This window comes from Odocoileus virginianus, chromosome 6 (assembly GCF_023699985.2).
Source record: "Odocoileus virginianus isolate 20LAN1187 ecotype Illinois chromosome 6, Ovbor_1.2, whole genome shotgun sequence".
Classification (NCBI taxonomy): Eukaryota; Metazoa; Chordata; class Mammalia; order Artiodactyla; family Cervidae; genus Odocoileus; species Odocoileus virginianus.
Window position 1 is genome coordinate 63,173,867 of NC_069679.1, and position 27,376 is coordinate 63,201,242.

Sequence of the window (27,376 nt, forward strand, 5' to 3'; positions counted from 1 at the left end):
TGAGGGGTTTAAGAGGGAACTTACCCAAGTCTCACAGTGTTAATTGGAAGATAAGAAATGAGGACAGTGGCTTCCACTTTATCTGGGGCTATTCCATTACCCACACTACCCGAAGGTGAGTTACATTCTATATTGTTTTCTTTTGTTTACACATAAAGAATCATTTTTATTTCTTAATTCTAACAGTCTGTAGGTGGTAACTAGACTTTATTTAAATGTTAGAAATGGGTTCTACAACTCCTAGATTTCTTTCATCTGCCACTCTTTTCTTACCCTAACAGGAACAGCAGCTTTCAGAACAGTCCCATCGGGTTTTGGTAATAATGCTGACATCAGAACATACCACCTTAAGGCATCAGTCATACTCGTTTGTAAAACCTAGCTATCAACTTCACTGATATTTCATTAAAAGTACCACCATTTCTCTCACTAATCCTACCGAAGCAATTTCATTTTACAGTAATAAGAAAGAGGAACAGGTGGGAACAGTGACTATTCAACAGGCAGGATTGGAATTAGAGCATCTGAAGACCAGAAGCAGTGGGATATAACACATCTAGCCAATAGCGCATTTTAAGTCCGCAAACAGGAACTCTGGGCTCCTCCAATGATTATAAAGTCAAGTACCTAATAATGAAATCATCCAAGTTTAGTAATAGTATTACTGACTAAACACTTGCCATGTGTGAGGGACTACTGTTGTTCTTCAGTCAGTAAGTCATGTTTGACTCTTTGCAACCCCATGGACTGCAGCCCACCAGGCTCCTCTGTCCATGGGATTTCCCAGGCAAGATACTGGAGTGGGTTGCCATGTCCTTCTCCAGGGATCTTTCCAGTCCAGGGATGAAACCCCGTCTCCTACAGTGGACCGGATTCTTTACCACTGAGCCACTGGGGAAGCCCTTTAGGGATTATCCCAAGAGCTTCACATATGTCATCTCCAATCCTCACAAAGTAACCAAAGGGTAGGTATAATACAGATGACGAAAATCAGCAGTAACAGCACCAGGATTTCTACATACAAGGGGCTCACAGGTGGCAAAATGGAAGGGAATAGAGGATAAGGAGGGATGTAGTTCCAACCTTTCTTACAGAGGTAAATCCCTGTTTACTAGATTGTATGTGTATCTGAGGTGGTGAGAACCTAGACGTACAAACAAAGCATAATAATTTTCCTTAGCGGACTATTTATGGAGCAGGGTGGGAGGGGCTGTAGCCACTCTTCCCTCCATCCTACCCATCTCTTGGACCTCACGTAAACTGAGGACGTTAAGAGACGGAGGGCTCAGTCCAAGGTGATGGAGCAAGTAAGTGTGCCAAGAGCTGACATCTGAGCCCAAGTTTGTGTGGTTTCAAAGCCCTTTCTCTTTCTACTCTACCATACTACTTCCTTCTCTTTAAATCCCACGCTGTCTGAGAATCATGTAAAATTAGTAGCAATTTCACAAATCACAAGATGTGAAAAATAAATTACACTTCCTAGCACCCTAAACTATCATCTACAAAGTCAATTATCTAATGCCCTAGAATAGCAGGCATGCTACAGATTCAAAACTTCCTAAAACAGGACTTAAGTACATTTTAAGGTATACACTCACAAGCAAATGACAGGAGTCTTTTTTTTTTTTTTTTTTTTTACATTTTTTTGTTGAGGTTTGAGGGTTGTGGTGGGTATGGCGGGGGGGGATGGATGGTAAAAGAGAAGAGAAAACAGTCTCTCCTTTGAGACAAGCTGCTTTAGGACCAAGATGATTCACAGGAATGAATGAATTTTTGAATTATGCCACATACTGGGTTTAAAACTGGATATAATCCAATAAATCCAATATCTTCATCATAATTTGAGAGCATGAAATGCCCATATTTTAAGAGGGAACATGCTTTCATTCACTCATTCATCAATCTCCAGGTAGGCCTGGACTAGGATATTACAGAGGCCACAGAGATGTTCGTGGCAATAGTTCCTGCTGAGCAGTATTCAGCGGTCCCCAATCTTTTTGGCCAGGGACCAGTTTCATGGAAAACTATTTCTCCGTGGACTAGAGGGCGGGGGTAAGTGTTTCAAGATGATTCAATTACATTACATTTATTGTGCACTTTATTTCTAATCTAATGCTGCCGCTGATCTGACAGGAGGTACCAGTCTGTGGCCCAAAGGCTAGGGACCCCTTGAAGTAGTTATAATCTAAATAGAAAAATCAAATAAATGTCTGAAAGGATTAAAGAGCAGCCAATGAACCTAAAAGGCTGGGTTGTCAAGAAATGGTAGAACTGAAGGAAGGAGAAAACACTGGACTTTTCAGGAACCAATGGTAGCACTTTAAGCCAGCTCTTGAAGGCAAGGGAGGGAACCAAAATTAGAGGCCAGGGAATTCACAAAGGTCCAGGAAGAGGGAAAAGACAGGCTATTAGAGAACAAATCCACAAATATATAGATGTTCTCACACAAGGGCAGACTGATATGCGTACAAAGATATTCATGGGGTTATGGTTAAACACGTTATGGCACATCCACACAATGAAATGCAGCTATAAAAATGAATGAGGCAGCTTTGTATGTACTGATGTACTTATGCAAGCAAAGAAAGCAAGATACAGAGAGTGTGTATAGTATACTACCGTTTGTGTGTTTACAAAAGATAATATTTATACATATAGGCTTGGATATGCTTCAATATTCACAGACTATCCACGGAAAGATGCAGAGAAAGTTATGAACGGAGGATAACTCTGTTGGCTGAGAACACAGGTAGGTTAAAACCAAGGGACTATGCTCTGAAGAAGCAGGTGGACTAGAGAAGATCCTAGGTATCAGGGTAAGAGGGCTGGAGAGCAGGCAAACTCTAGAGCCAAGCTGTCTCACCAGTGGCATTACTGACATTTGAGGCCAGATAATTCTTTGTTACAGGGGCTGTTCTGTGCATTTTAAGAGGTTTAACAGTATTCTCGGCCTCCACCCCTTAGATGCTGGTAGCACCCTGCCCCAACCCTGACTGCAGCTCCCAAAAACGTCTCCGATGTTAAGGTGCCCTGGCAGGGAAAATCACCCCCGGTTGAGAAGCACTGCTCAAGAGCCACAGTGTAAACATGTGAACAGTTAATGTACAAAACACTGTTTTACATTCCTGTAAATTAATAAATGCAATATACACTCCAATATGGATCTGAGGACTATACTGGATATTGTTTTGAAATGACCTTCATATATGTATCATAGTTTCTCAAGTTGTGATAATTTAGGTCCTTTCCCAAATCTGAAAGCTATTCATTTTTAACCAAAACTACTCCATCACAGATGTCTCTTTTCTGCATTTGTTGAATACAAGTGATACAAGTTACACAAAAAGACTAAATACATTTTCAGCAGTACACAGAGGGTGAGCCAGATTCCCCAGTGGGCTTCCCAATGATGCACCGACCCCCTTAGATCTCTTCGGCATAATTTCAGGAGTTAGTAGACCAGAGCCACCACCTCCAATTAGCTTGTGTTCTCTAGACCCAAGATCTTCTAGGAAGCCACGGAAATCTAACAGCAGACTGTATTTTGGCTCAGCTTTTGAAAAACTAATATAATTATTGATACAATAAGAACATAATTTCTTACATTATACTAATAATGTTTCTTCTCATAACTCTTAACAACCACACAAAGTACAAGACGCTGTTCAAAACTAATGAAAGACATCATTCCTGACTGTAAGATTATAAAATGAATGATTAGTTTATAAAGCCAAGAGAGGCTTTATCTAGGTTCTACATATCACAATTTCATGAAGTTTAAAGCCATTTCTAATATACCACAATGAATGGGGGGGCGGAAATCAAGGCATCCAACAGGCTTGTGTATTTTTTGAACACAGATCTAAAACTTTTGTTGATTCTCCTGTGTCTTTTCTTTTCCCAATGCCAGAAATCCAGTAACACTCTGGCAATCTTGGTTTCGTATTTTGAAGTCAATGATTCCTCCAACACTGTTGTAGGTGAAAAGTTCTGGATTTCATTCTCATGAAATCATGCTCTTCAAATTCTAGCATTGTGCCGACTACTTGTGCTTAGCTCTCAGAAGGTTGGCTCTCATTTGTGGAGGTGACCTCCCGTGACCTGACTCTGCAGTAAATACACCTGTGCGTCCTTATGGAAGGTGCTTACATGTGTCCGCGGCGAAAAAAAGAAACTCACCATTCTAACTACTTCAGGGTAAGTCTGCTCTGTCAAACAGCCTCTGCTTATTGTAATGTAGTCCACCAGTTCATTAAGAGTGGAGCGCTTGTATTCTTTCATTTTAAGATCAGATAGCGTGTCCATGAAGTCAAAAATGACACAGCACTGCTGAAGTTTCTTTAGGAACAGTTCAGGCTGCTCTGAGGATGGAACGTCTAAGAAAAAAAAAGGAAATGGTGTAAGTCTGTCATCAATTTCTAGGTAACAGGAATTCTCTGTGAAAGTTAACTTCAAAAGCAAGCTCAAAAAAATAAGAATTCACATGACAACAGTGTTCTTTTAAAACAGTTACACATGGACAGGAGGAAATACCACATCCACTACTTCAGAGACCTTGTCTTCAGAAACTACATGGTACCAACACAATTGACAGCATTTGCTATTTCGCCACCAAAGATTGACCAAAATCCCAAGAGCCCTTAGAGAGTTGAAGCAAATTTTAACCAAAAACATCCCAATGTCTACACTCTTAAGCCAAAAACACTGGAAAAGATCAAACGTTCCATTATAAGGTAGACACAGAATTTTTCACTGTTGGTTTAAATTAATTTTACTAAAAAATTTAAAAGTAGAAATGTCAGTTGATTCATTTTAATTTCACGCTGACATCCTTGGTATTTAAGGCAACTGTTGTGAGTATTTATATTTTTTGTTTTGTTTTGGCTTGGTATCTCTGAAGCTTTCTTGTCAAAGACACTCAAAAGATCAACAGAATGAAGCAATATAGACTCTCTCAAAAAGAGTCTCAGAAAGAGTCCTATCCGTAATAGGACAACGCAAGCAAACTCTACTTAAACCCAGGCTCTCCCTCTTGACCCATCTTCTCCTCTTACCGGGGAGAAAACCACTAACATGTTCATTAATGTGTTCTCAGAATACACATCTGTTCTCTTCCTACAAACAGCAGGTCAGACATTTGGTTTGGTGTCGCTAAAAAATACGTAGAAATTCAACACTAAATTCCCCAGCTAGAATGGAAACCTGACCTAGAGTTGGACTTGAAGGACACCAACTAATGGTAAATAGTTCATTCCACTTCTATCTTCTTTCTACTACTTTATTCCACCAAACTGGAGCTTCTCTGGAAAGGTAATGATATTATGACAAGAGAACTGCTGCTGCCTTCATCCAAGGCGATTAACTCATAATCCTCAGAACACTCTCTGAGGTAAGCAGGTGCCATCATTATTATTCTTCTCCATTTTTCACAAAGAAAATTAGAAACAATCACGGCGGTCCCACAATGAATGAGCTGTGAAGCTAGGCACAGCAGCCGCATCTCTAACCACACTCCCGTCTTCCTTCTGTACAGTTCAAGAGGGGCTGGAACCATGTTTGTCCAGTCACTTGCAACCACCCCCAGCTGCCAATCTCCCAGGAAGTGCACTGCGATGGCCCTGCAGCACGGGCCACCTGATTCCTGGAGTGAGTGCAAAGGCTAACAGCACCCATCTTACACAGTCACCAGCAGCCCCAGCAGGGGGCAGACAGGGCTAGACTGCTAGTCACAGGATCCACCTGGCTCCTCCTCTCCAGGCCCCCCCCCTCCTCACAACCCACAACCCAAGTGCCAGCCCATGGACCCGGGACCTCATGGATCATTCTCCCCAAAACTGATGTCAACTTTAGGTGAAGCACAACGGTATCTGAAAGTATCACATTTCTCTACCAGATATAAGGGAAGAAGAAACAGCTGATCATTTTTAAAGGTATACAGCACCACTGCTATTCTCAGCAAAAACAAGTTAAATATTTACAAAGTATTCTCAACCAGTTGCCTCTCTCATCACCACCCCCCAAAGTTCCCCCAAAAGTCTAACATATTGATTTAGTAGCATCAAAGAATTTGAATTAAGCCATGAGATGTCTTATTCTATTCCCCTAAACTTAACACTTTCAAAACATCTAAGCTTTATAAGGACTAAATCAGACAAACCAAGTGTTTTCTTTAATTGTTATCTCCTTCAGGTGTTTACATAAACAAACAAAAACTAAACAAGGCTGCTTATCAACATGACTATATATCCTTATCCAATGGCTAACTACATCAACATAACCATCATGGTTAATTACTGAAGTCTTCTAAATTCTAAATCAGATCCCACACCTCAAAGCGGAAGAGTTTTGACGCTGCACAGAGAACAAGAAAAGGCTTATTAATGCATTAAAGTCTTTAGGACAAATTTTAATGAATCTTATTTTTGATACAGTAATTTTGATAAAGCTTAAAAACCAGACCATGTACAAAGAGAACTCCTTAACTCAGCACATATGCATTATAAAAGCATTGTATAAATGACAGTTTTTCCTCCAAAAAGCAAATCATCATTTAAGTAGTGACAACGATGATTATTCTTTGTGATCAGTGCAATGATACTCAAATAATTCACATTTGGCTATCTAAAAAAATGCAGACAGTTAACATTTAGTCCTCTTTCTTAATTTTAAACAACTGAAATTTATTCTCTTTTAATCCAAATTGCTACAATGTCAAAGACAAATGTGAAGCAGGCTATCCAACTGCCCAATAATGATAATTAGCTCACATTTACTGACCACTATTGGATACAAATACTGGGTAATATTCTAAGCACTTTACATATTTTATATGTCACTCAGTCCCAACAACAACCCTATGCAAGAGGTACTATTTCCCACTTAACAGATGAGGAAACCAAGACACAGAGAGATCCAGTGACCTACGCAGAGTCTTAGAGCTAATAAGCAGTGGAGAAAGGATTCAAACTCAAGCTAACTGACTCCAGAGCCTGAACTCTTCACTCTGTGCAACAATCAAACTCAGTGAAACACGGGAGTAATACCATATTCCATAGAGAGGGTATGCACAAAGAGAAAAGAGGAAGAACACAGAAAGAAAACAACCAATTAATTTCCAACATACCCTCAATATAAAGTATGGTGCTGAACCCCGCCAGCCCATTTCCCAGAGATTAACACATACAGCAACAAGCTATGTTTTATCCTTTATCACAGACTAAATTCCTCTAAAATAACCTCCTTCCCCTAAATGTAAGAACTTAGATAATCAAGACTGAAGAAAAAAAGGAGAGTCAAGACAGAAAAAAAGGGAATGGTGTCCTCAAAGAACCAATCCCATTATAACAATATTTAAAAATTGTGTTTTCATTTGTGCTGAAGGATGCCCTAACCCACAATGGACCAAGCACAGGGCTCTTGGTTTGGCCCTCAGACAGCCCCACATGGCTGTGCTGCCCTACGCGCCTTGCCCTCATCTCCCCTAGTTCTAGCAGGATGTAAAAGAGGAGAACGTGAAAAGCGAGGACCGGCCAGGATCAGAGACAGAACACTGAGCAGCGCAGATGGTTCCAGTGATGTCAGTTTAATGTCTACAGAACCAGTCCCAGGAGCAGATACAAATATTCTTTCTTAAAGAAACATGAGTAAAAAAAGGATCAGGTACTAGCCCATAAAGAAAATCTCATAAATGACAAAAGGAAGAAATCAGACAAGCAGTACATTTTGGCTACACGCAGTAACACTAGATTTTAGCAACTCAAAACTACCCACCTCCTAAATCCAAGCCACCTGAGAATGGAAACATTCAGTAACTTATATGAAGAAAAAAAAATTATAGACATTTCAAAATAAATGTAAACTAGAAAAACTCAGGGTCACTGCAGAGTCCCAAAGCACGCCAGGCAGTGGGTGCTTGTGTAGTCCCTCTTCCATGGGAACCTCCGTCCCCAACAGACCGTCCCTACCCCCAGGAGAGGGATTCCATAAAACCATAACCATAAATAATGAAGAATCAGTAAGTGGTTATATAATACCATGAAGGTCATTAGCACAGCAACCCATCCATCCAATGTTAGTATTTGTTTGAAGGGAAGAGTTAACTGATCTAATGATCTTAGCTTGATAAGATTTCGTAAGGTCAGATTCCACTATTCTGGAACAACTCCTAGAATTCAAGCTGATTTCCAGAATATGTTCCTCACCCAAGAAGATAATGTAATGACCAGTTAAATGGTCGACTTCATGACACTTGCATTTCGAACTGTAGTGTCCTCATCTTTCCTTTTCAGCATTAGTCATTTTCTCACACGTTTTTTTCTATCACCATCTCTCAGCATCCTCCTATCAATTTTCATTAGTAAGCTGAACTGATTACTCTCACCTCCAAGGTGTTCACACCCAAAGAATTTTAAAATTTACAAGCCCCAAAGTAATGGGAAAACAGGCACAGAATTCAACAGTAGAGAAAAGATGCAAGTTCAGATTAAGAGCCAAAGATTCTCCTTATATCTAAAGAATAGTCAACAGGTGTTATACACACTTAGTTATACATGTAATACATGCATGCAGACACACACACACACATACCACTCACCCTCATTATGATTTCAAGGGATGGATGTTTATTATTTGTTTATAACTGGAAGAACATTCTTTCCTCCCTAATCAAGAGCTTACATTATTCCACCCCTTCTAAAGTCTGGAACACAGAATCATGGACCCAATATCAGCCCATCTTCTCTGAGGGCCTGACTCAATTTTGGACTTTGCAGAGAAGAAAGCAGCAAAGGCAGAAGAAATGAAACATGAGCTCAATGTCCTTTGGGTTTGGTACTCTGGGACTCCAGTTAAACTTAATTGTAGAAAATCATTGCAACTTGCAAATAAATATGCCAACTGAGTAAATAAACAAAGCCCACATCATTAAATTCATTAGCCACGATCTCACAGGAAGAAAGCAGATTGGTTTTTAGAAAAACAAAATAAAATAAGAGATGTGGGCTGATAATGCATTTACACATAAGCTGTTTAAATGTATGTAGATAAATATTTTCATAAAATGGTCTTGTTTGTACTGGAAGTTAAGCAGTAACATTGTTTGAGCTCCTAATGAATAATATTTATAATCAGTTATGTCCATTCAAAAGATCTGGAAAAAAAATTCTAAATTAACAATGCTTTTCACCTGAAAACACCCTAAGCTATTACTCCTGTAGCCCTTTTACATCCATTTCCCCAACTCACTCAAACAACAACAGAAAAAATCGAAAGCACTCAGCATGTCAATGTGGTCTCTGATCCCTCCACCTCCTCCTTTAGAACTTTCCCTAGGGCAAACACATCCCCATCCAAGAGTGCTATCAGCCCCTTACACATGACCCTTCAAAACGTCAACAAAGTCACAGAATTGTATCCGTATGGGTATATGAGAATATATTTACAGAAAACTGGTCTCACAGCACTGAGAAGAGCTTGCCTGAGCGCTGAAGACTGACGTGGGGTGTGTGAGCAGATGCAGTAAAATACCTAAAGTAACTGTTAGTCCCTCAGTCGTGTCCGACTCTTTGCGACTGCATTGACTGCAGCCTGCCAGGTTCCTCTGCCCGTGGGATTTTCCAGACAAGAATACTGGAGTGGGTGGCCATTTCCTTCTCCAGGTTTCTTCCCACCCCAGGGATCAAACCCAGGTCTCCTGCACTGCAGGCAGATTCTTTACTACTGAGCCACCAGGGAAGCCCCCACTTTTGTCATACCTACTTCAAAAACAAACCTAAAAAGAATCCTATTTTACTCATGGAACTATGCTTCTATTAGGAACTGCTTTTGATGCTTGAAAAAAAAAGATCAGATATAGCCAACAATATTTCATCAAAATAAGACCACTATAAATCCTTATAATGAACCAAATAATAAAATTAGACTTCATGTCCTATAAACTGAACCCAAACATAACATGTTGGTGACACAAGACAGTCCCATATAAATAAGCAAATAAGAAACTGACGTGAGCTAAAATAAGTATTAAGTATCTGACCATTCCAATTATTTTATTACTGTGTTCCAAGTAGAGGCTCCAAAAACATTTATTGTTGATGATGCTTCCACTACAAGGTATTTATATTTTATAAAAGTGTCTGGTGTGATTTCAATGTGTGACCACAGCTGAAGACCACTGTTTTTAAAGTAATCACTTTAAAATCCTTCTTTCATCTCCTTCACCTTTGAAATCTGCCCTCAGTTTATTTAAAGCTAACACTGAAAACTTCTGGTTTTCAAGCAAAGGAAGGTCCCTGGCAACACCTACAACAGTGAAAGTATTCCTTCTTGGCACTGACTATAAATATGTGAATTTAGAGTTGGCTGCTTTCACAACTCTTCACAATCTATTAGAAAGGTCAAAAAAACACTTTGGTGATTATTAGCACACACATTTTTTAGATTCAAAAACATGTCACATAGAACTACTACAATAATAAAAAATAGTATGAAAAGAATACCAAGGTGTTAAGTATTAAACAACAAACTGAAAGGCAGTTAAGACCAGTACTGATATTTTAAGGTTAAAAGAATGATGACAATGATAAGGAACATTCACTACTGCAAAGCGCTGTACTAAGCTCTTGACACACATTATCCAATTTAATCCCTAGAATATCTTATGAGTGGCCACTGTTAATATCCCAGTTTTTCAGATGAAAAAAAAAAATAAATAAATAACAGAGCCTAGACAGCTAAGTCACCTGCCCAATATCACCCACTACTAAGGGTTGTAGCTAGTATCCAAACCCAGATAGTCTTAATCCAGTGCCCACACCAATAGCAATGATGACGATGACTGGGATAAAGAAAAGCAACCCACTACTACCACCACCACCGGAGCAATGGATAAACTATCATGACTAGTTATCTGTTTAAGAAAAGTATCTAAAAGTAAAGGAAAATCCGATAGACTTTTCTACAAGTATTTACACATTTTAAAACTTTAACATAAGTAAACAATGGCAGGGGGACAAAGTTTTAAATAATAATTTGGACAATCAACATGTGTTATTACTCTTTCATGGATCTCTCCAGTTATCCTTTCCCCAAAGCTGACAAATATGTACATGCCAGTTTACAAGCAACACCCAGAGGTCTCCACTAATGCAGAATTGTGCCCTCAGCACCAAAACCATAGGATTCAGAGTTATCATATTGTTTCAACACTGTGTTCTAATCAGAATAAATGGGAAACACACACATGCACCCACACATACAAAACTTCTAATAAACATGCTTCCAATTTTTCACAGTTCTCCCTCATGCTCTACCTTCTAATGCCAAGGCCTGCACTATAACTTGTAAGAACAAGAAAAATAAAACATTTAAAAATGCCTAGTTACAGATGTAGATTACTTTTCTGCCACCAAACTTATTCTCAGGATAGAAGCCACCACAGACTCTGACTAACCCAGTCTCTCTACTATCAGTTCATTACCATTTGCAGAGATGAGACTAGGAAAACAGGAACCAAGGCCCTTTAAATAAAAGGAATTCCTGAAGCATGCTGGGCTACGTCAAAAAAATAAAATAAGAGCTGCAAGAATTATAGAATGTTCTAAAGTATACCTGACAGTGTCTCCCTCTGAAGATTTTACCAGTAAAATTATTAAAAAGAAGAGGTTGACTTTCTTCTATTTCAGGAAAAGACATTAAAATAATAACTAGATACCACTTATTTCCACTATAATTTCCTAATGAAAGGACCGTTAAGGACAGAAAAAGAAGAGGAAGCTCAAACTTAGAATAAAAAATAATCCTTCCTTAAAAAGGAGGGTGGCAATTCTCCACACATACGTACACATAGGCATACACATCTACACACGTGTGAGCACACACAATTCTCCACACATACGTACACACATGCATACACATCTACACACGTGAGAGCACATACACACACAGTCATGTACTCTCTCTCAATCTTCTTTCCCTTCTACTTATTTTTCATCTTGCCCAGTACCAGCAACAACTCTTCCAATTGGTCTTCTGCATTTGGGGACCTCTGGGCCACATCACTTCTTTGTGTCAACATTTCTCTAGTAGTGTGGATAACAGCCTCAGCTGTAATGACTAATTACAACTGTACTAATTTCAACTGTATTCAGACAGCTGTAAACACTGAGAAGATAATCATACACCCTGCACGAGTATAAGACTATCTCACTTTATAGCAGCCAAGAAGTCCCGAAACCCCGTCACATAAAAACCCCCCGTAAAACTTTACATATAACTCCATTCAAGGACTTGCCATATTACATTAGGACCACTTTTTTTTTTTAAGCCAATGAATCATGTGTCTTGTTCCTCTTTTAACAGCCCCCAAAAGAAGTTTCTGGAACCTACTGGTAGGTACATAACAAATGCAGGTTGACTTTATAAACCAAATCTTATTTTCCTCTACTTTCAATGGTAAATTACAGCTTTATTCCCCTAGAAAAAAAATTATACTGAAAAGGAAAAAGTTTAATATATTTAATCGAATAAATTATTTCCTAATATTTTAATAATATCAAGTCACAAAATGCAAATTTTAAAACTAAGATGAAATAAGTATAATAAGTCAGACAGAAAAAGACATATTGGAGGTTACCATTTATATGTGAAATCTAAAAAAGTCAAACTCAAAGAAACAGAAACTAGAACGGTGGTTACCAGAGGTGGAGGGGTGGAGGAAATGGAGAGATGATGGTCAAAGAGTATTAACTTCTAGTTATAAGATAAACAGGTTTTGGGGATCTGATGCAAAGCATGGTGTAATAGTAAATAAGGCTATATTATATACCTGAAAGCTGCTAAAAGAACAGATTTTAAATGTTCTCACCACAAAAAAGAAATGTAATTATGTGACCAGATGGAGGTGTTAGGTAACATCACGGTGGTAACCACTTTGCAAAATATAAGCATAGAAAATCAACATACCGTACACCTTAAACTTATACAATGTTATAGATCAATTATATCTCAAGAAAACTAGAAATAAATAAAATTTTAAAACTAGGTTGGTTGTTAATGACACAGTATTTATGAATGTTTTAAAAAAGTGCAGCTTACTTGACAAAAACCTAAGTTCTTTGAACCATCTGCCCCTATTACTATATAAAAAGATTATGTCTCACTTTCTAACACTTTGTTCAAAAAAAAAAAAAAAAAAGGTTGACTTTTAAAATCAAACAGAATACTGGAGTGGGCTGCCATGCCCTTCTCCAGGAGATCTTTCCAACCCAGGGATTTGAACCCAGGTCTTGCGCATTGCAGGCAGATTCTTTACCGTCTAAGCCACCTGGAAGATGGATTTTGAGCAAATACTGGAAGATGAGGTCATCAGAGAGTGTCTGAGGGGCAAGTGCCTGAGCACAGGGCCAATAAACCCAGGGGCCATGGCAGGAGGGTGTGCAGATGAATCTGAGTATCAGCAAAGAGGCAAACAAGGCTGGAGCCTGAGCGGAAAGTGGGGTGATGGGTCAGAAGAGTAAGGGATGAGGGGCTGCAGGAGATCATGTCAGGTCTTGAAAACCACAGCAAGGACTTTGGCCTTGACTCCTGTCCCTGGAGGAGGAAATGGCAACCCCCTCCAGTATCCTTGCCTGGAGAATCCCATGGACAGAGGAGCCTGGCAGGCTACAGTCCATGGGGTCACAGAGAGTCAGACGCCACTGAGCCTGCACACAAGGCTTCCAGTTCTGAAGCGGAATCACACTTTTGCAGTTTAATAAGAGACACTGGACGAGCCACTTACTTTTTGAGCATTAGTCTCCCTGTCTGTAAAACGTACTGCACAGGGTGCAGCGAGGAGTAAATGAATTAAGTGTTCTGTAGGCTGTTAAGTCCCTTCCAAAAGCACTTTCAAAAAATTACCATTTACTTCACAAATATCGTATCTACAGCATACGGTATCGAATAAATTCGCTATTTTAAATCCTATTAAAACTGTTTTCTGTATAGAAAGGCTTACATTTGCTTTTTCAGCACATCTTCATTAGTATTTTAAAAACATATACAAAATACATTCTGAAGTGTTTTCAGAAACATTAATTTTTGAAATTTTATTCTAATAATATCAAACTTCAATTAAACAAAGGCCATCTCTTTAAAACCCTAAGATAATGATAATTTGTCTTCTCTTCTACATTTGGATTTTAAGACAAGGAGTAAATTATGAAAATCATACTCTGATAAAAAGTAACTAATAGAACAAATTTCCGGGATATGTCCAAGAGTCAGCACTATTGATGCCCAAATTTCAGCCAGGTTCAAATATGAGTAACAAAAATCTTCTAAAAGACTATTTTCACTTATTCCATGATTATAAGGTAAGAAATAAATTAATGGGATTACACATTTTTTCAACAAGCACTTACCCTTCAGCTGACCCTCCCCCACCAAAAGAAAAAACAATGCATTACTTTCAAGTATTGAGTTAACTGAGCACAACTACCCCCCACCTCTTCCCCAGGGATTAGTTCTACAAGGGATAAAAAATGGCCTATCTACTTTCCATTTGTTTTGAGGATTAACATCAGTGGGAATCAGTTCAGAATGAGATGAACCTCAGCTATTTTAACGGTATGATATGAAGTTAAAAACAAATTAAATAGATAGACATCATATTAATATCAATTAAGCCCATGTCTGCTATTTAACCACCACTACCTCTATTTCACAACTTAGAGCTGACACCAAAGACATCATTAAACTTTAAAAAAAGAAAAAAAAAAAGATTTAAAATACAAAAAAAGAGTCAATCCAATGTTGCAATGCCAGCTTAGAGATGCTATTTCTGAACCTCAGCTGGGAGTTTTAAATATGAGACCTTAAGCTCCTGAGAGTGACACAGGACAGAGTACAGTGAAATGACCTCTAATCCCAAGAGTAACAAAGGGCCTATATGTATAATTAAAGTCACAATCTGGACAATAAAATCCAGCGATGGCATGCAGTACACCTCGCTAATTGTGGAATGTGCCTATACTTCATGCAAAGGATATTACTTAATGAATAGAAATTGAAGATAAATGTAAAGCCCATATACATATAAGGTTTGACGAAATGCAAAATTCAAATTTGAAACACCATACTGAGAAAAATGAAGTCAATTTGAAAACTTATTTCCTATTATGTATAAAAACAGTAATTAAGTATAAAACAACAAACAGGAACTTACACATATGTGTTCATATATCATGTACATATGTATGTATAAATACAACTGTGAGTGCATGATTCCAAAATGGAAACTTAGAAAACAGTAATACAAAGATTTTGTAAAGACACAGAATGAATCTGGAAAGCTTAACAGCTTCAGAGCAGAGAAGCATTTTGAAAACACTGAATGGTAAGATATATCAATTAGAATGAGGATATTTACAACATAACTCCCTTCTTTGCTACTGACTTCCTAGCCACAAAAATCTGTCACCAAAGGTAGGAAGAGTCACTGAAACCTAAAGATAAGCATGCTAATGATGCAACTCTAAGCACAAGCGTTTTTACTGAATCTAGATATAACTCGGCATTCTACAACCAAAGCAGTACTCTAGGGCTTAGCTAATGTCACTGGGTAGTACAAATATTTTCTCTTCAGTTATACTAAAAACAACTTTTTGGGAACATATTCTATAATTGTATCTTCCACTTAAGAAGGCAGACCAAATGTGAGAAATAAGATCTGGCATTAATAAGAGTGATAAACACTAGACTGGACACTTAAGTCTACTATCTCAAAAGTCTGTCCGTTATAATTCTGAAGGAACATTACACAAATGTTTACAATTTCAAATTAAACTGACTGTCTTCAGCACAAGTGGAAACTTTCTGCATTCACTCTACCAGATGGCTGAGATGCCTCTGTGGGTTCCACACTCTGAAGTCGGGGGTCTGGGCTCTGAGCAGCCTCCACTGTTTGCTGCTTGTCAGTTTGGAGCACTTTGCCAGTTTGTCGGTTTGGGTGACAGTTAAGGCAATGGACTACAAAATCAGACTGCTGGATTCTAAGCCTGTCCTTGCCACTTCCTAGCCAGAGAATCAGAGGTGAGACTCAGTGTATCAATTCCCTCAGTAATGAGGGCATAACAGTTGTTGTTTAGTCACTAAGTCATGTCCAACTCTTGCAAACCCACAGCATGTGGCCCACCAGACTCCTCAGTCCATGGGATTCCCCAGGCAAAAATACTGGAGCGGGTAGCCATTTCCTTCTCCAGGAGATCTTTGCCACCCAGGGATCAAATCCACATCTCCTGCTTTGGCAGGTGGATTCTTTACCACTGAGCCACTAGGGAAATCCCTTAAAAGCAGTTATTGGTGTTCAGGTGCTAAGTTTTGTCTGACTTGGCAACCCCTGTAGACTGCAAGTACACCAGGCTTCCCTGTCCTTCACCATCTCCCGGAGCTTGCTCAAACTCAAGTCCATCGAGTTGATGATGCCATCCAACCATCTCATCCTCTGTCATCCCCTTCTCCTCCTGCCTTCAATCTTTCCCAGCATCAGGGTCTTTTCAAATGAGTCAGTTCTTCGCACCAGGTGGCCAAAGTATTGGCGCTTCAGCTTCAGCATCAGTCCTTCCAATGAATATTCAGGGTTGATTTCCTTAGGATTAACTGGTTTGATCTCCTTGCTGTCCAAGGGACTCTCAAGAGTCTTCTCCAGCACCACAGCTTGCAAGTATCAACTCCTCAGTGCTCAACCTTCCTCATGGTCCCACTCTCACATCCTTACATGACTACTGGGAAAAAACCATAGCATTTCTAGAAAGACCTTTCTCAGCAAAGTGATGTCTCTGTTTTTTAATACACTGTCAAGGTTTGTCATAGCTTTTATTCCAAGAAGCAAGCGTCTTTTAATTTCATGGCTGCAGTCACCGGCCGCAGTGATTTTGGAGCCCAAGAAAAGAAAGTCTGTCACTGTTTCAATTGTTTACCCCTCTACTTGCCATGAAGTAATGGGACGGGATGCCATGATCTTTGTTATCTGAACGCTGAATTTCAAGCCAGCTTTTTCACTCTCTTCTTTTACCTTCATCAAGAGGCTCTTTAGTTCCTCTTTACTTTCTGTCACTAGGGTAGTATCATCTGTGTATCTGAAGTTGTTGATATTTCTCCTGGCAATCTTGATGCTAGACTGTGATTCATCCAGCCTGGCATTTCACAATGATGTACTCTGCAGAGAAGTTAAATAAGCAGGCTGACAATATACAGCCTTGATGTACTACTTTCCCAATTTTAAACCAGTCCATTGTTCCATGTCCGGTTCTGTTATTTCTTGACCTGCACAGTTTTCTCAGAAGGCAGGTACAGTGTTTCCATCTGGTATTCCCATCTCTTTAAGAATTTTCCACAGTTTGCTGTGATCCACACAGTCAAAGGCTTTATCATAGTCAATGAAGCACAAGTAGATGATTTTCTGAAATTCTGTTGCTTTCTCTATGATCCAACAGATGTTGGCAATTTGATCTCTGGTTCCTCTGCCTTTTCTAAATCCAGCTTAAACATCTGGAATTTCTCAGTTCACGTACTATTAAAGCCTAGCTTGGAGGATTTTAAGCATAACCTTGCTAGCATGTGAAATGAGTGCAACTGTGCCAAACATCCTTTGGCATCACCCGTATTTGAGACTGGAATAAAAACTGACTGTTTCCAGTCCTGTGGCCACAGCTGAGTTTTCCAAATTTGCCGGCATATGGAGTGCAGCACTTTAAGAGCATCATCTTTTATGAATAGAAATAGCTCAGCTGGAATTCTATTACCTCCCTAGCTTAAGAGTAGTAATTACCTCATATGATTGACTTAAGGATTAAGTGAGTGAATAAAAATAAAAACACATAGAACAATGTCTGGAACACTTTAGGTGCTCAATAAACTTTAGCTGCTACATTGCTATTGCTAAAAAGCACTGCTGAACCTTAAAATCCTTTGCAAAATGAATCTAAGAATAGTAGCTCTGTCACAGTGAGAGCTCAAGCATTTCATGAGATAATACATAAAATGTTTTATACAATGCCTGACATATGGGAAATGTTCCAAAATATCAGCTTTTTAAGAAATACCTAACAAATGAAAAACATAAGTTGATGATACATGCAGGATTTCTTCCCTCCTCTCTTCTGCATGTGAGTGTGTTTAAGTGTCTAATTGTGCAAGCCATATTTGTAGAATATAATACTGAGCTTTTGATCTACTAATATCCAGTGAGATTACTTCAAAATAAAACTGTAATTTGATTAGAAGGAAGGTGAAGATGCTGACTCAATTCAAGACATGAACTGATTCATCTGTCAGGACATGTTTCAGAAGTGTGTCACAATCCTGGAGGGTGAAGACAGTCAGCGTTTGATTGAATGTGTGAGAGCCTAAGAGAGCATCAGGGATAGAAAATCAAGAAATTATGAGAAATACAACCATCTGGAGGAGCATTGCCCAGACTGGGACACACCCAGTTCTCACACATTCCCAAACAATCAGGTTCGCAAAGGAAAGAAAAATAAACAATGTTGCACAGTGTTGTCCTTCAAGCCTGAATTTTAAAATAACATTAGTACTCACAGATGTTAATACTTATAAATATTAGCTAAAAGCAATAACAGTAATTTATACTTAAAGAGTTCTTTACAATAACATATTTGTAACAAACATTACTGACCTCCCACAAAAATAACATTAAGTACTGAACCACTTCAAAGCACCTCGCAAACCTTTTTTCTTTTCCACATACTCTGTTATTTAAAGATCTAAGGTGTTAGTTAAAATTCTGCAAACTTTTTATAGCCTCCTACAAGGCTTCAAGCTAAGTCTGGAAGGAATATGATAGGTAGTTTCAGCCTTCCCAGAACAGAACTGGCTTAGAATCTAGTATGTTTAATTTAATAATCAATCATTCATTCATTCATTCCACAAATATTTACAGAACACTTTTTACATGCCAGGCACTAGTTAGGCCTTAAGTACACATTTCTGAGCAAGATCAAACAAGATTCTACCCTTCAAGAAGCTCATGGCGCAAAAAGGAAGAAAATCTAACTAAACAGTCATGTAAATAAATATAAGACAGGTTGCACGATGAAGAAAAGGTACAAGATACTATAGGAACATAAACTACAGAGAATAAAAAAGAAACGATGCTTGTCCTCAAAGAAATTCAGCCTGGTGGGAAGCAAAATTAACATGTGTAAATAAGAGTTAAAAAATCTAAGAACAATGCAATTAAGTACCTAAATTTCACTGACTAAGAGACAGAAAAGTAAAAAGCATTCACCGAGGACCTAAAATATTCCAGCCAGGATCCTTTCATGAGTTCTCTCATTGAAACCTTGCAAAAATCCTGAAAGGCAGGCGTTAACTGTCCCATTTTACAGACAAGAAAACTGAGGCTGCAAGCTATTCAGTTTCATTAATATAGGCCAATAACCATGATGTAAAAGCAGTTTCATTGTACAGAACCAAAAGGTATGAAAATTTTACATTAAAACGGAATCCTTCTTTGACACTATTTGAACAGATACATGTGGCAGCAGGAATGTGGAGAACAGAGCAATGAATCTGTTCTCCACATCCTCTACTTCTTCTTTTATAGTCCATCTCCAACCTCTGAGGCAGACCATATTTTAGCATAATCACACTGCACACTCATGACCTTTCCACACCCGCAAATATCTTCCTTATCCTCTGAAAAATATAGTGGATTACCCTGAATGCTAAAGGGCTAACAGGTTTACACCCATAAAGAAACATATTTATACTATTGCAAAGATTTCATAAATAATAACAAAATGGCCTCACCTGATGGTCTAACTTTAACAATGGACATTTCAAACAAAATGGGCAAGATACTTGGAGACTGCTCCTCCCCAGTTATATCTACACTACTCACATCCTCATAAGGCAAGTCTTATCAATAGATCTTGGGCAGGAAAAAAAACAAAAAAAGCACATCTTGATAAAAAGAGAAAATATGTTTCTTTTCTTCCAGTTTTACTTAGATATAATTGGACATGTCTAAGGTATATAGTCATTGAGTGGCATCACTGACTTGATGGACCTGAGTCTGAGCAAGCTCCGGGAGTTGGTGATGGACAGGGAAGCGTGGCGCGCTGCAGTCCACGGGGACACAAAACATTGGACACAACTGAGCAACTGAACTGAAATGACCTGAAGGTACACAGCATAATGATTTGATTTATATACATCATGAAGTGATTATCACAATAAGTTTAGTGAACATCCATCACCTCACACAGGTACAAAGTTAGTGAAAGAAAAATATTTTCTCATAACAAAAACTCTTTGGATTGACTCTCTTGACGATTTTCACATGTAACGTGTGTGTGTGTTAGTCGCTCAATCACATCCAACTCTTTGCAACCCCATGGACTGCTGCCCACCAGGCTTTGTCCATGGAATTCTCCAGCCAAGAATACTGGAGTGGGTAACCAATCCCTTCTTCCCAACCCAGGGATTGAAACCAGGTCTCCTACATTGCAGGTGGATTCTTTACTGTCTAAGCCACCAGGGAAGCCCATGACATATACAGTGTTCATTACATTTATCCTGTGTATACTGTATTCCTAGCACTTATTTATCTTGTAAGTGTAAGTGTGTATCGTTTGACTGCCTTCACCCAATTCCCCCTTCTCTCACCTGTGTCCCAGTCTTAAAAAGATGAAATATCTATTCTGAAGTCCAAACAAATCACATTGTTCGTTTATATTATTAGTACACCCCAAGTTCAAAAAGTTAACCAGGCAACAGCTTGAGTCATTCATTGCTCCTGAGCCATTGCTCCTCCTGAAGTCCAAAGTCTTAAGAGTTACCAAGCACTGCAAGCAAAGGGTAATGTCTCTTTGAAAGGGTTTAACATGCAGCAAGCTCAGCAGTTTTGAATGACATTCATCCAGAGTTCAGAAACTCTCATATTACGTAAACTGGGAAAAATATGCACCAGAGTCTCTGTGAGAATAGAAAGCACATGCTAAAATGTGTATGTTTCCAGCTTCCGATGAAACCAGATGCTTTATCTGTATAGCTGATTCACAGATCCAGATGGGCCAGAAGAACCTCATTCACACCCCTCATTAGAGTATTTTTCAGAATCCATGTTCTATTGAAAATACCATAATCTCCTAGAGACAATCTGCCCTTTTAGGATCCACAACACTATAAACAATGTCAAAAAATATTTGTTCATGAATGAATAAATCAAAATAAACAAGAGTCACCAAGGACAAGTCAGGTATGAAAAAAAAAAGAAACACTCTCAAGAGCCATTTCCTGTTTCACAATAAATAGTTCTTTCTGAAAATCTTTAATGAGTCACCATTTCCCAGCCATATCATGTATACATAACAATAGTAAAAACTTAGTAAGCACTTACTCTGAGACAGTCACTACTCTAAGCAGTTTACATGTACTAACTCATTTAATCCTTTCTGTAATATTGTACAGGAGGCATTATTATCCTCATTCTACATACAGGAAATTCAGTCTCAGAGAGATTTACTAATTTGCACTTGGTCACACAGCTGGAAAGGAGCCCTGCTGAGCCTCAGACTCAAACAATCTGGCACCTGAACACTCTATCACCTCTGCCAGAGAGTAATATGAGTTGGCTTATCAATAACCACTTTTGTTTTTTCATCTCATACATACAACATAAACTAAAGCAGGGGTCCCCAACCTCCAGGATCTAATGCCTGAGGATCTAAGGTCAAGCTGATAAAATAATAGTAGATATAAAATGCACAATAGGAATGTCTCTGGTGGTCTAGTGGCTAAGACTTCACACTTCCAATCCAGGAGCCTTGAGTTCAATCCCCGGTCTGGGAACTAGATCTCACATGCCACAACTAAAGATCTGGCATGTCACAATGAAGATCGACAATCCTGAATGCTGCAACTAAGACCTGGGGCAGCCAAATAAATAAACATTTTTTAAAGTGCACAAAAATGTATACTTGAATCATACTGAAATTATCCCCCCACTCTGCCAACTCCCCTAATCCATTGAAAAATAGTCTTCCACAAAATTGATCCCAGGTGCCAAAAAGGTTGGTGACCACAGCGCTAGAGGGACAACCTGAAAAGGTTAATCCTCTTAATAGATTCTTTAATATAGTGTCTACAAAGGCACAAGTTCAGTGATCTACCTCCACTTGGACCAAACAAAATGCAAGTACTCAGGAGTTATACAGATTCTCTAGCTGGACTGTTATTTCTATTAAAATTTAAAGGACCCCTTTATGTTGGTGCTAAGTCTCTCAAATGATTACTAGAAGTCTTCTCTGGCCTCCCAACATCCTCGTTTGCACCTGAGTTGCTTTACCTTTAAGATTTCAACATTCTTTCTGTTTGGATTTAATTTACTTTTCAAGGAAATGTAAGGACACAGAGGTTTAGCTGTTGCATTTTGTTCTGGAACACCTGACATTTGTTGATCCTTCAAATTGAGTGCTCAATCCTTTGTTACCACTGGCAGGGCCTAAGGTCAAGAAGACATCCGGCAGATGGAGGGCAATGGAACTTAAGGGAACCATGGATGGGGCAAGGGGAAAACAAAGGAAGGGGAAGAAGACGTTTCAGGCGAGAAGGATGCTGCGGTTACGCTCAAGCACGTTATATGGGAAACATAAGAAGATGCTCATGACTGTGGAAAATTCTTAAAGGGACAGGAATACCAAACTACCCTACCTGCCACCTTGCTTATTTAACCTAGACGCAGAGTACATCATGCAAAATGCTAGGCTGGATGAAGCTCAAGCTGGAATCAAGAATGCCAGAAGTATGAATAACATTAGCAATGCAGATGATACTACCCTAAAGGCAGAAAGTGAAGAGGAACCAAAGGGCCTCTTGATGAAGGTAAAAGAAGAGAGTGAAAAAGCTGACTTAAAACTCAACATTCAAAAAACGAAGATCACAGCATCCGGTCCCAACACTTCATGGCAAATAAATGGGGAAAAAATAGAAAAGAGTGACAGACTTTATTTTCTTGGGCTCCAAAGTAACTGCGGACAGTGACTGCAGTCGTGAAATTAAAAGATGCTTGCTCCTTGGAAGAAAAACTATGGCAAACCTTGACAGCATATTAAAAAGCAAAGATATCACTTTGCTGACAAAGGTCCATATAGCCAAAGCTATGGCTTTTCCAGTAGTCATGTAGAGATGTGAGAGTTGGACCATAAAGAAGGCTGAGCACTTAATAATTTATGTTTTTGAACTGGTGCTGGAGAAGACTCTTGAAAGACCCTTAGATAGCAAGGAGATCAAACTAGTCAATCCTAAAGGAAATCAACCCTGAATATTCAATGGAAGGACTGATGCTGAAGCTGAAGCACCAATACTTTGGCCACCAGATACAAAGAGCCTACTCACTGGAAAAGACCCTAACTCTGGGAAAGACTGAAGGCAAAAGGAGAAGGAGGAGACAGAGGATGAGATGGTTGAATGGCATATATCACCAACTCAATGGACATGAGTTTGAGCAAACTCAAGAGTCAATAAAGGGCAGGGAAGCCTGACATGCTGCAGTCCATGGGGTTGCGGGGTCAGACATGACAAAGCGACTGAACAACAATGTACAACTGACTGGATAGCGGACATAGTTGACTGGTTAAGAGTAGGAAACCAGAGTGAAGAATTAGAACAGACCAGGCCTCAAATGGCCTTGAAAAATGCACAGTAATCTGAGTTTCATGCAGGTGACAACAGAGATCTGTTGAGCACGAGCAAACACAATCAGTGTTTCAGAGAGGTGTGAAGGAAGGTTAGCAAAAACACTGTCACCATAACCAAACATGAGGAGTTATGACAGTCAATACTATGCTGACGGCAACCGAGGAATGGAGGAAAGTCTGAGATACATTTAAAAGACAGGAACAAAGGGGTCAAAAGGATTTTTTGTCATACTGCGTGTAACGCAAAGGAAAGATAGTCAAAGATTATTAATGTCTCCAGGTTGAGAGAATAATGATACTGGTGGTAAAAATGGAATCATTAGAGAGGTTAATTTATAAAGGAAGCTCATGTATGTCACTGTTGGGGACAATGGAGTGTGAGATTAACTCCAGGGCATGCAAGGGAGGAAAAATTCATGATGGTACTGAAAACATGAGGCTAAACTAAAGAATAGAGATTCCAGAGTTTTCCCATAAAAGTGAAAGTCAGAGAAATAAACAAGCTCAATGACACTGTAAGTGATGAACTAAGCACAAAAGATTAAAAATGGAACCATAAAGTGGCTAGAAACAAGATACAGAAAACTCAGTGACAAGGCAGAAAACTCAGTAAGGGAGCTGAAAAACAAGAAGATGATCACCAATAACAATAAGCAGAACTTCTAAGCCACATCCAATGCCAACAGTTTACAACAGACATACAAGTGGAAAAAACTCCTGTAGCCTTCAAGAAATTCTCCTGACACTAATGAAACAAAACAAGTTCCCAAAAGGTCTGAGAGATACCCAATGAACTCAAAAACTTGGGAACTGGGACAAGGCTGGTTGTAATTTGGTTTTGATTTGGTTTTTATCAAATTAAGGAAGAAACAAGAGGAAAAAGAGACAAGATGAAAGAGGGAAAAAAATCAAGTCCATTCAAGTTCTTAGGAACTCAGCAGTTTTAGCCCACATGCTATTGATTTCAACGTTAAATTTTAATTAGTAATGTCAAGAAAACTGCATGAAAAAAGCCAAGGTGAAGAGAGAAGAGCAAAAGGTGAAGGTCAGGACTTTGGTTTTAATTCCAGATGCAGTGAAAATGCATGGCAATGTTAAAGCCTGAGGGAGAGACACAGCATATAATTTCTATTTTTCAAAACACTTCTCTGGGCACTATGAGCTGAATGAATGGAAAAGGGGCAAGAGAAGTTGGAAAACCAGTTCAGACCACTGGTATATAAAAGGCTACTGCTGTGGAGTTGCCATAATGACTGGAGACAAAGTGGACTTAGAGATATATACTGGATGTGGCATCAAAAGCAAGTACTGACAGCAACCATTCCTTGGGGAGGGTATGAAGGTGACTTGAAAGTGAGAGATAGGAATCAATGATGACTATTGGTTGTCTACTTTGAACAGCTGGGCGAATGGAGGAGTCGTCAAGCAAAAAAGAAAAGAAGTAGTTTGGTGGGAGAAATCAAGTATTCCACTGAGACTGTGTTAATTAGAGGTGTTTAGGAGACATATAACCTGAAGATGTCCAGTCAGTAACTGGACATACAAGACCAAAATTTGAAGTAAGGTCAGAGCTGGAGATAGAAATGCGGAAGCAAACAGCACATAAATGGTCTTAAAGTCAATCGAACAGATGAGATCACCTATGGCAAGTACAGAAAGTGACGTACAGAAGCCTGAAAAAGCCAACACATGTAAGTGTAGGAGAGAAGGAAGAAGCAGCAAAGATAATGAGAAAAAACAGCCAGAGTTAGGAAGAAAATGTCCAGAGTGTCACAAAAGCCAAAGGAGAGTATGTTTCCCCAAGGAGAATGGGGACAAGCAGCAGATGCTGCTGACAGACACGTGTCCATCAAGATTTGGGGATGGCCTTGATGAGTAATTTCAATAAAGCAACAATAAAGGCAGGACCACACAAAGGCAAGAATTTATGGAATCCTACCCTGTGGCCCCACCATTAACATAACTTTTTTCAATTTATTTACGTTTAATTGAGGGATAACTGCTTTACGATATTGTGTTGGTTTCTGCCATACATCAACATGAATCAGCCATAGCTACTTTTTCAGCCTCTATTCCTGCCTTCAGTTGTTCTGTGCCAAGTTCAAACTTAGGGATTCTGACTTCGGTACAACACGTCACTCTCATCTGTTGGGCAGAGCCTCTGCGTTGGATTCCTTCCTGGCTGGATCAAAGGCCTGCCTATTCATTGCATGGTCTTGAGACCAGACCACAAGGTTCTACATGACATCCATTATGAGAGGGTCTGTGAATATAATGGGTATTCTAAGTCTTGGCCGGTCCCTAATACACTGCACTCTACTTAAATTTGAAACAAAGATCATGACTTTCCCTGGAGGTCCAGTGGTTACGACTCTGCATTCCCAATATAGAGGGCCCAGGTTTGATCCCTGGTCAGGGAACTAGATCCCACAAGCCGTAACTAAACCTGAGCACAGCCAAATAAATAAAAAATTTTTAAAAAACAAAAATCAATGAATATTTTTACTGATGAAGGTCAAAGGAAATTTTAAAATTGTAAGTAGTTTAGTTTTTCTTAGTTTGGAATAAGTATGCAGGTGTTCAAGACATCGTTCTTAGACCTTATCATTAATTTATAAAAACAATTTACATCCTTTTAACTGGGATAATACAATGAAGGCAGTGATCATTTTAAGTGGAAAAACTATAACAACAAAGAAAAACTACTTATATAGAGTGAAAGTATCTAGTACATTTTTAATTATTATAGAAAGAAAAATACATACATATATTTTAAAACCTTTACAATAAAACAAAGTGCAGGAAAAGTTTTTAATAGTATGCATTCACTCTCTATTTTAAAGAGAAAAACAGTTTCCAACCAAAACACTCAGGCCTCTATAATTTCACCCCACAGGAAAGCCAAGCTAAAATGAAAAAAAAAAAAAAAAAAAAACTAATATAAAGTTTACAGTGGAAACTCTGACAAATGCTTCACTGTAGCGTCATAAACAGCACTGCTATCATTACTTACGCCTACATAGCCAGACACAAATGCATACATTTCATTTAGTGGTCAAAAATTCATTTCAATTAGTGGTCAAAAAAATAGAAGATCATGATACTTAAAGCTTATACCTGCCACTGATGAACCTAAACAAAAAATTAAAACCATAAACACAAGCTGGAGTCAGAATACTCTCAAACAATGCCTCTGCATTTGAAAGGAGGACTGACATTAATTTATATTTGTATAGTACTCAGAAGACTTTTAAGGCATCCCTAAAATACAATACCTCATTTAGTGATCCTAACAAAACTATGAGTTAGGCTAAGTTTGATACTAATTTGGCAGCTGAGGAACCCGAGTTGCACCAAAGAGGCACAATTTGCTCAAAATTACACACCTAAGAGGCAACAAGGACACATTCAAACCCATGTCTCACAGGCTTCAAGAGGCCCACTTCTCCCTCCACCAGAGTTTACCGTAACGTAGTCTTTAATTAAAGGGTTTCAAACCCCTGCCAAAATTGGTTCAAATATCACACAAAACACTGTGACTTCTCAACAGACTCAGTTATTCACCCAAGTAATATCCAAGCTTTGATGATTAGTTCTGAGGCATTAGATGCCCAGCTACACTGATGTATTACCAGAAAGCCAATTCTGACAGTTCATTCATTATGCTATTATTTTTC

The 27,376-nt window shown here is 38.8% G+C and overlaps 1 protein-coding gene across 3 annotated transcripts in view; it reads right to left on the minus strand.

The window, feature by feature from the left end:
• PPP2R5E (protein phosphatase 2 regulatory subunit B'epsilon) overlaps positions 1–27,376 on the minus strand; it is a 150,268-nt gene that overhangs the window by 69,013 nt on the left and 53,879 nt on the right. For 2 of the 3 annotated variants that reach the window (XM_020914283.2, XM_020914282.2), the window contains exon 3: positions 4,180–4,376. In XM_020914283.2, coding sequence (XP_020769942.1) covers positions 4,180–4,376 — 197 coding nt within the window. Of the gene's footprint in view, positions 1–4,179; positions 4,377–15,867; positions 15,956–27,376 lie in introns of those variants that run through there. The other variant, XM_020914285.2, reaches the window with a different exon arrangement.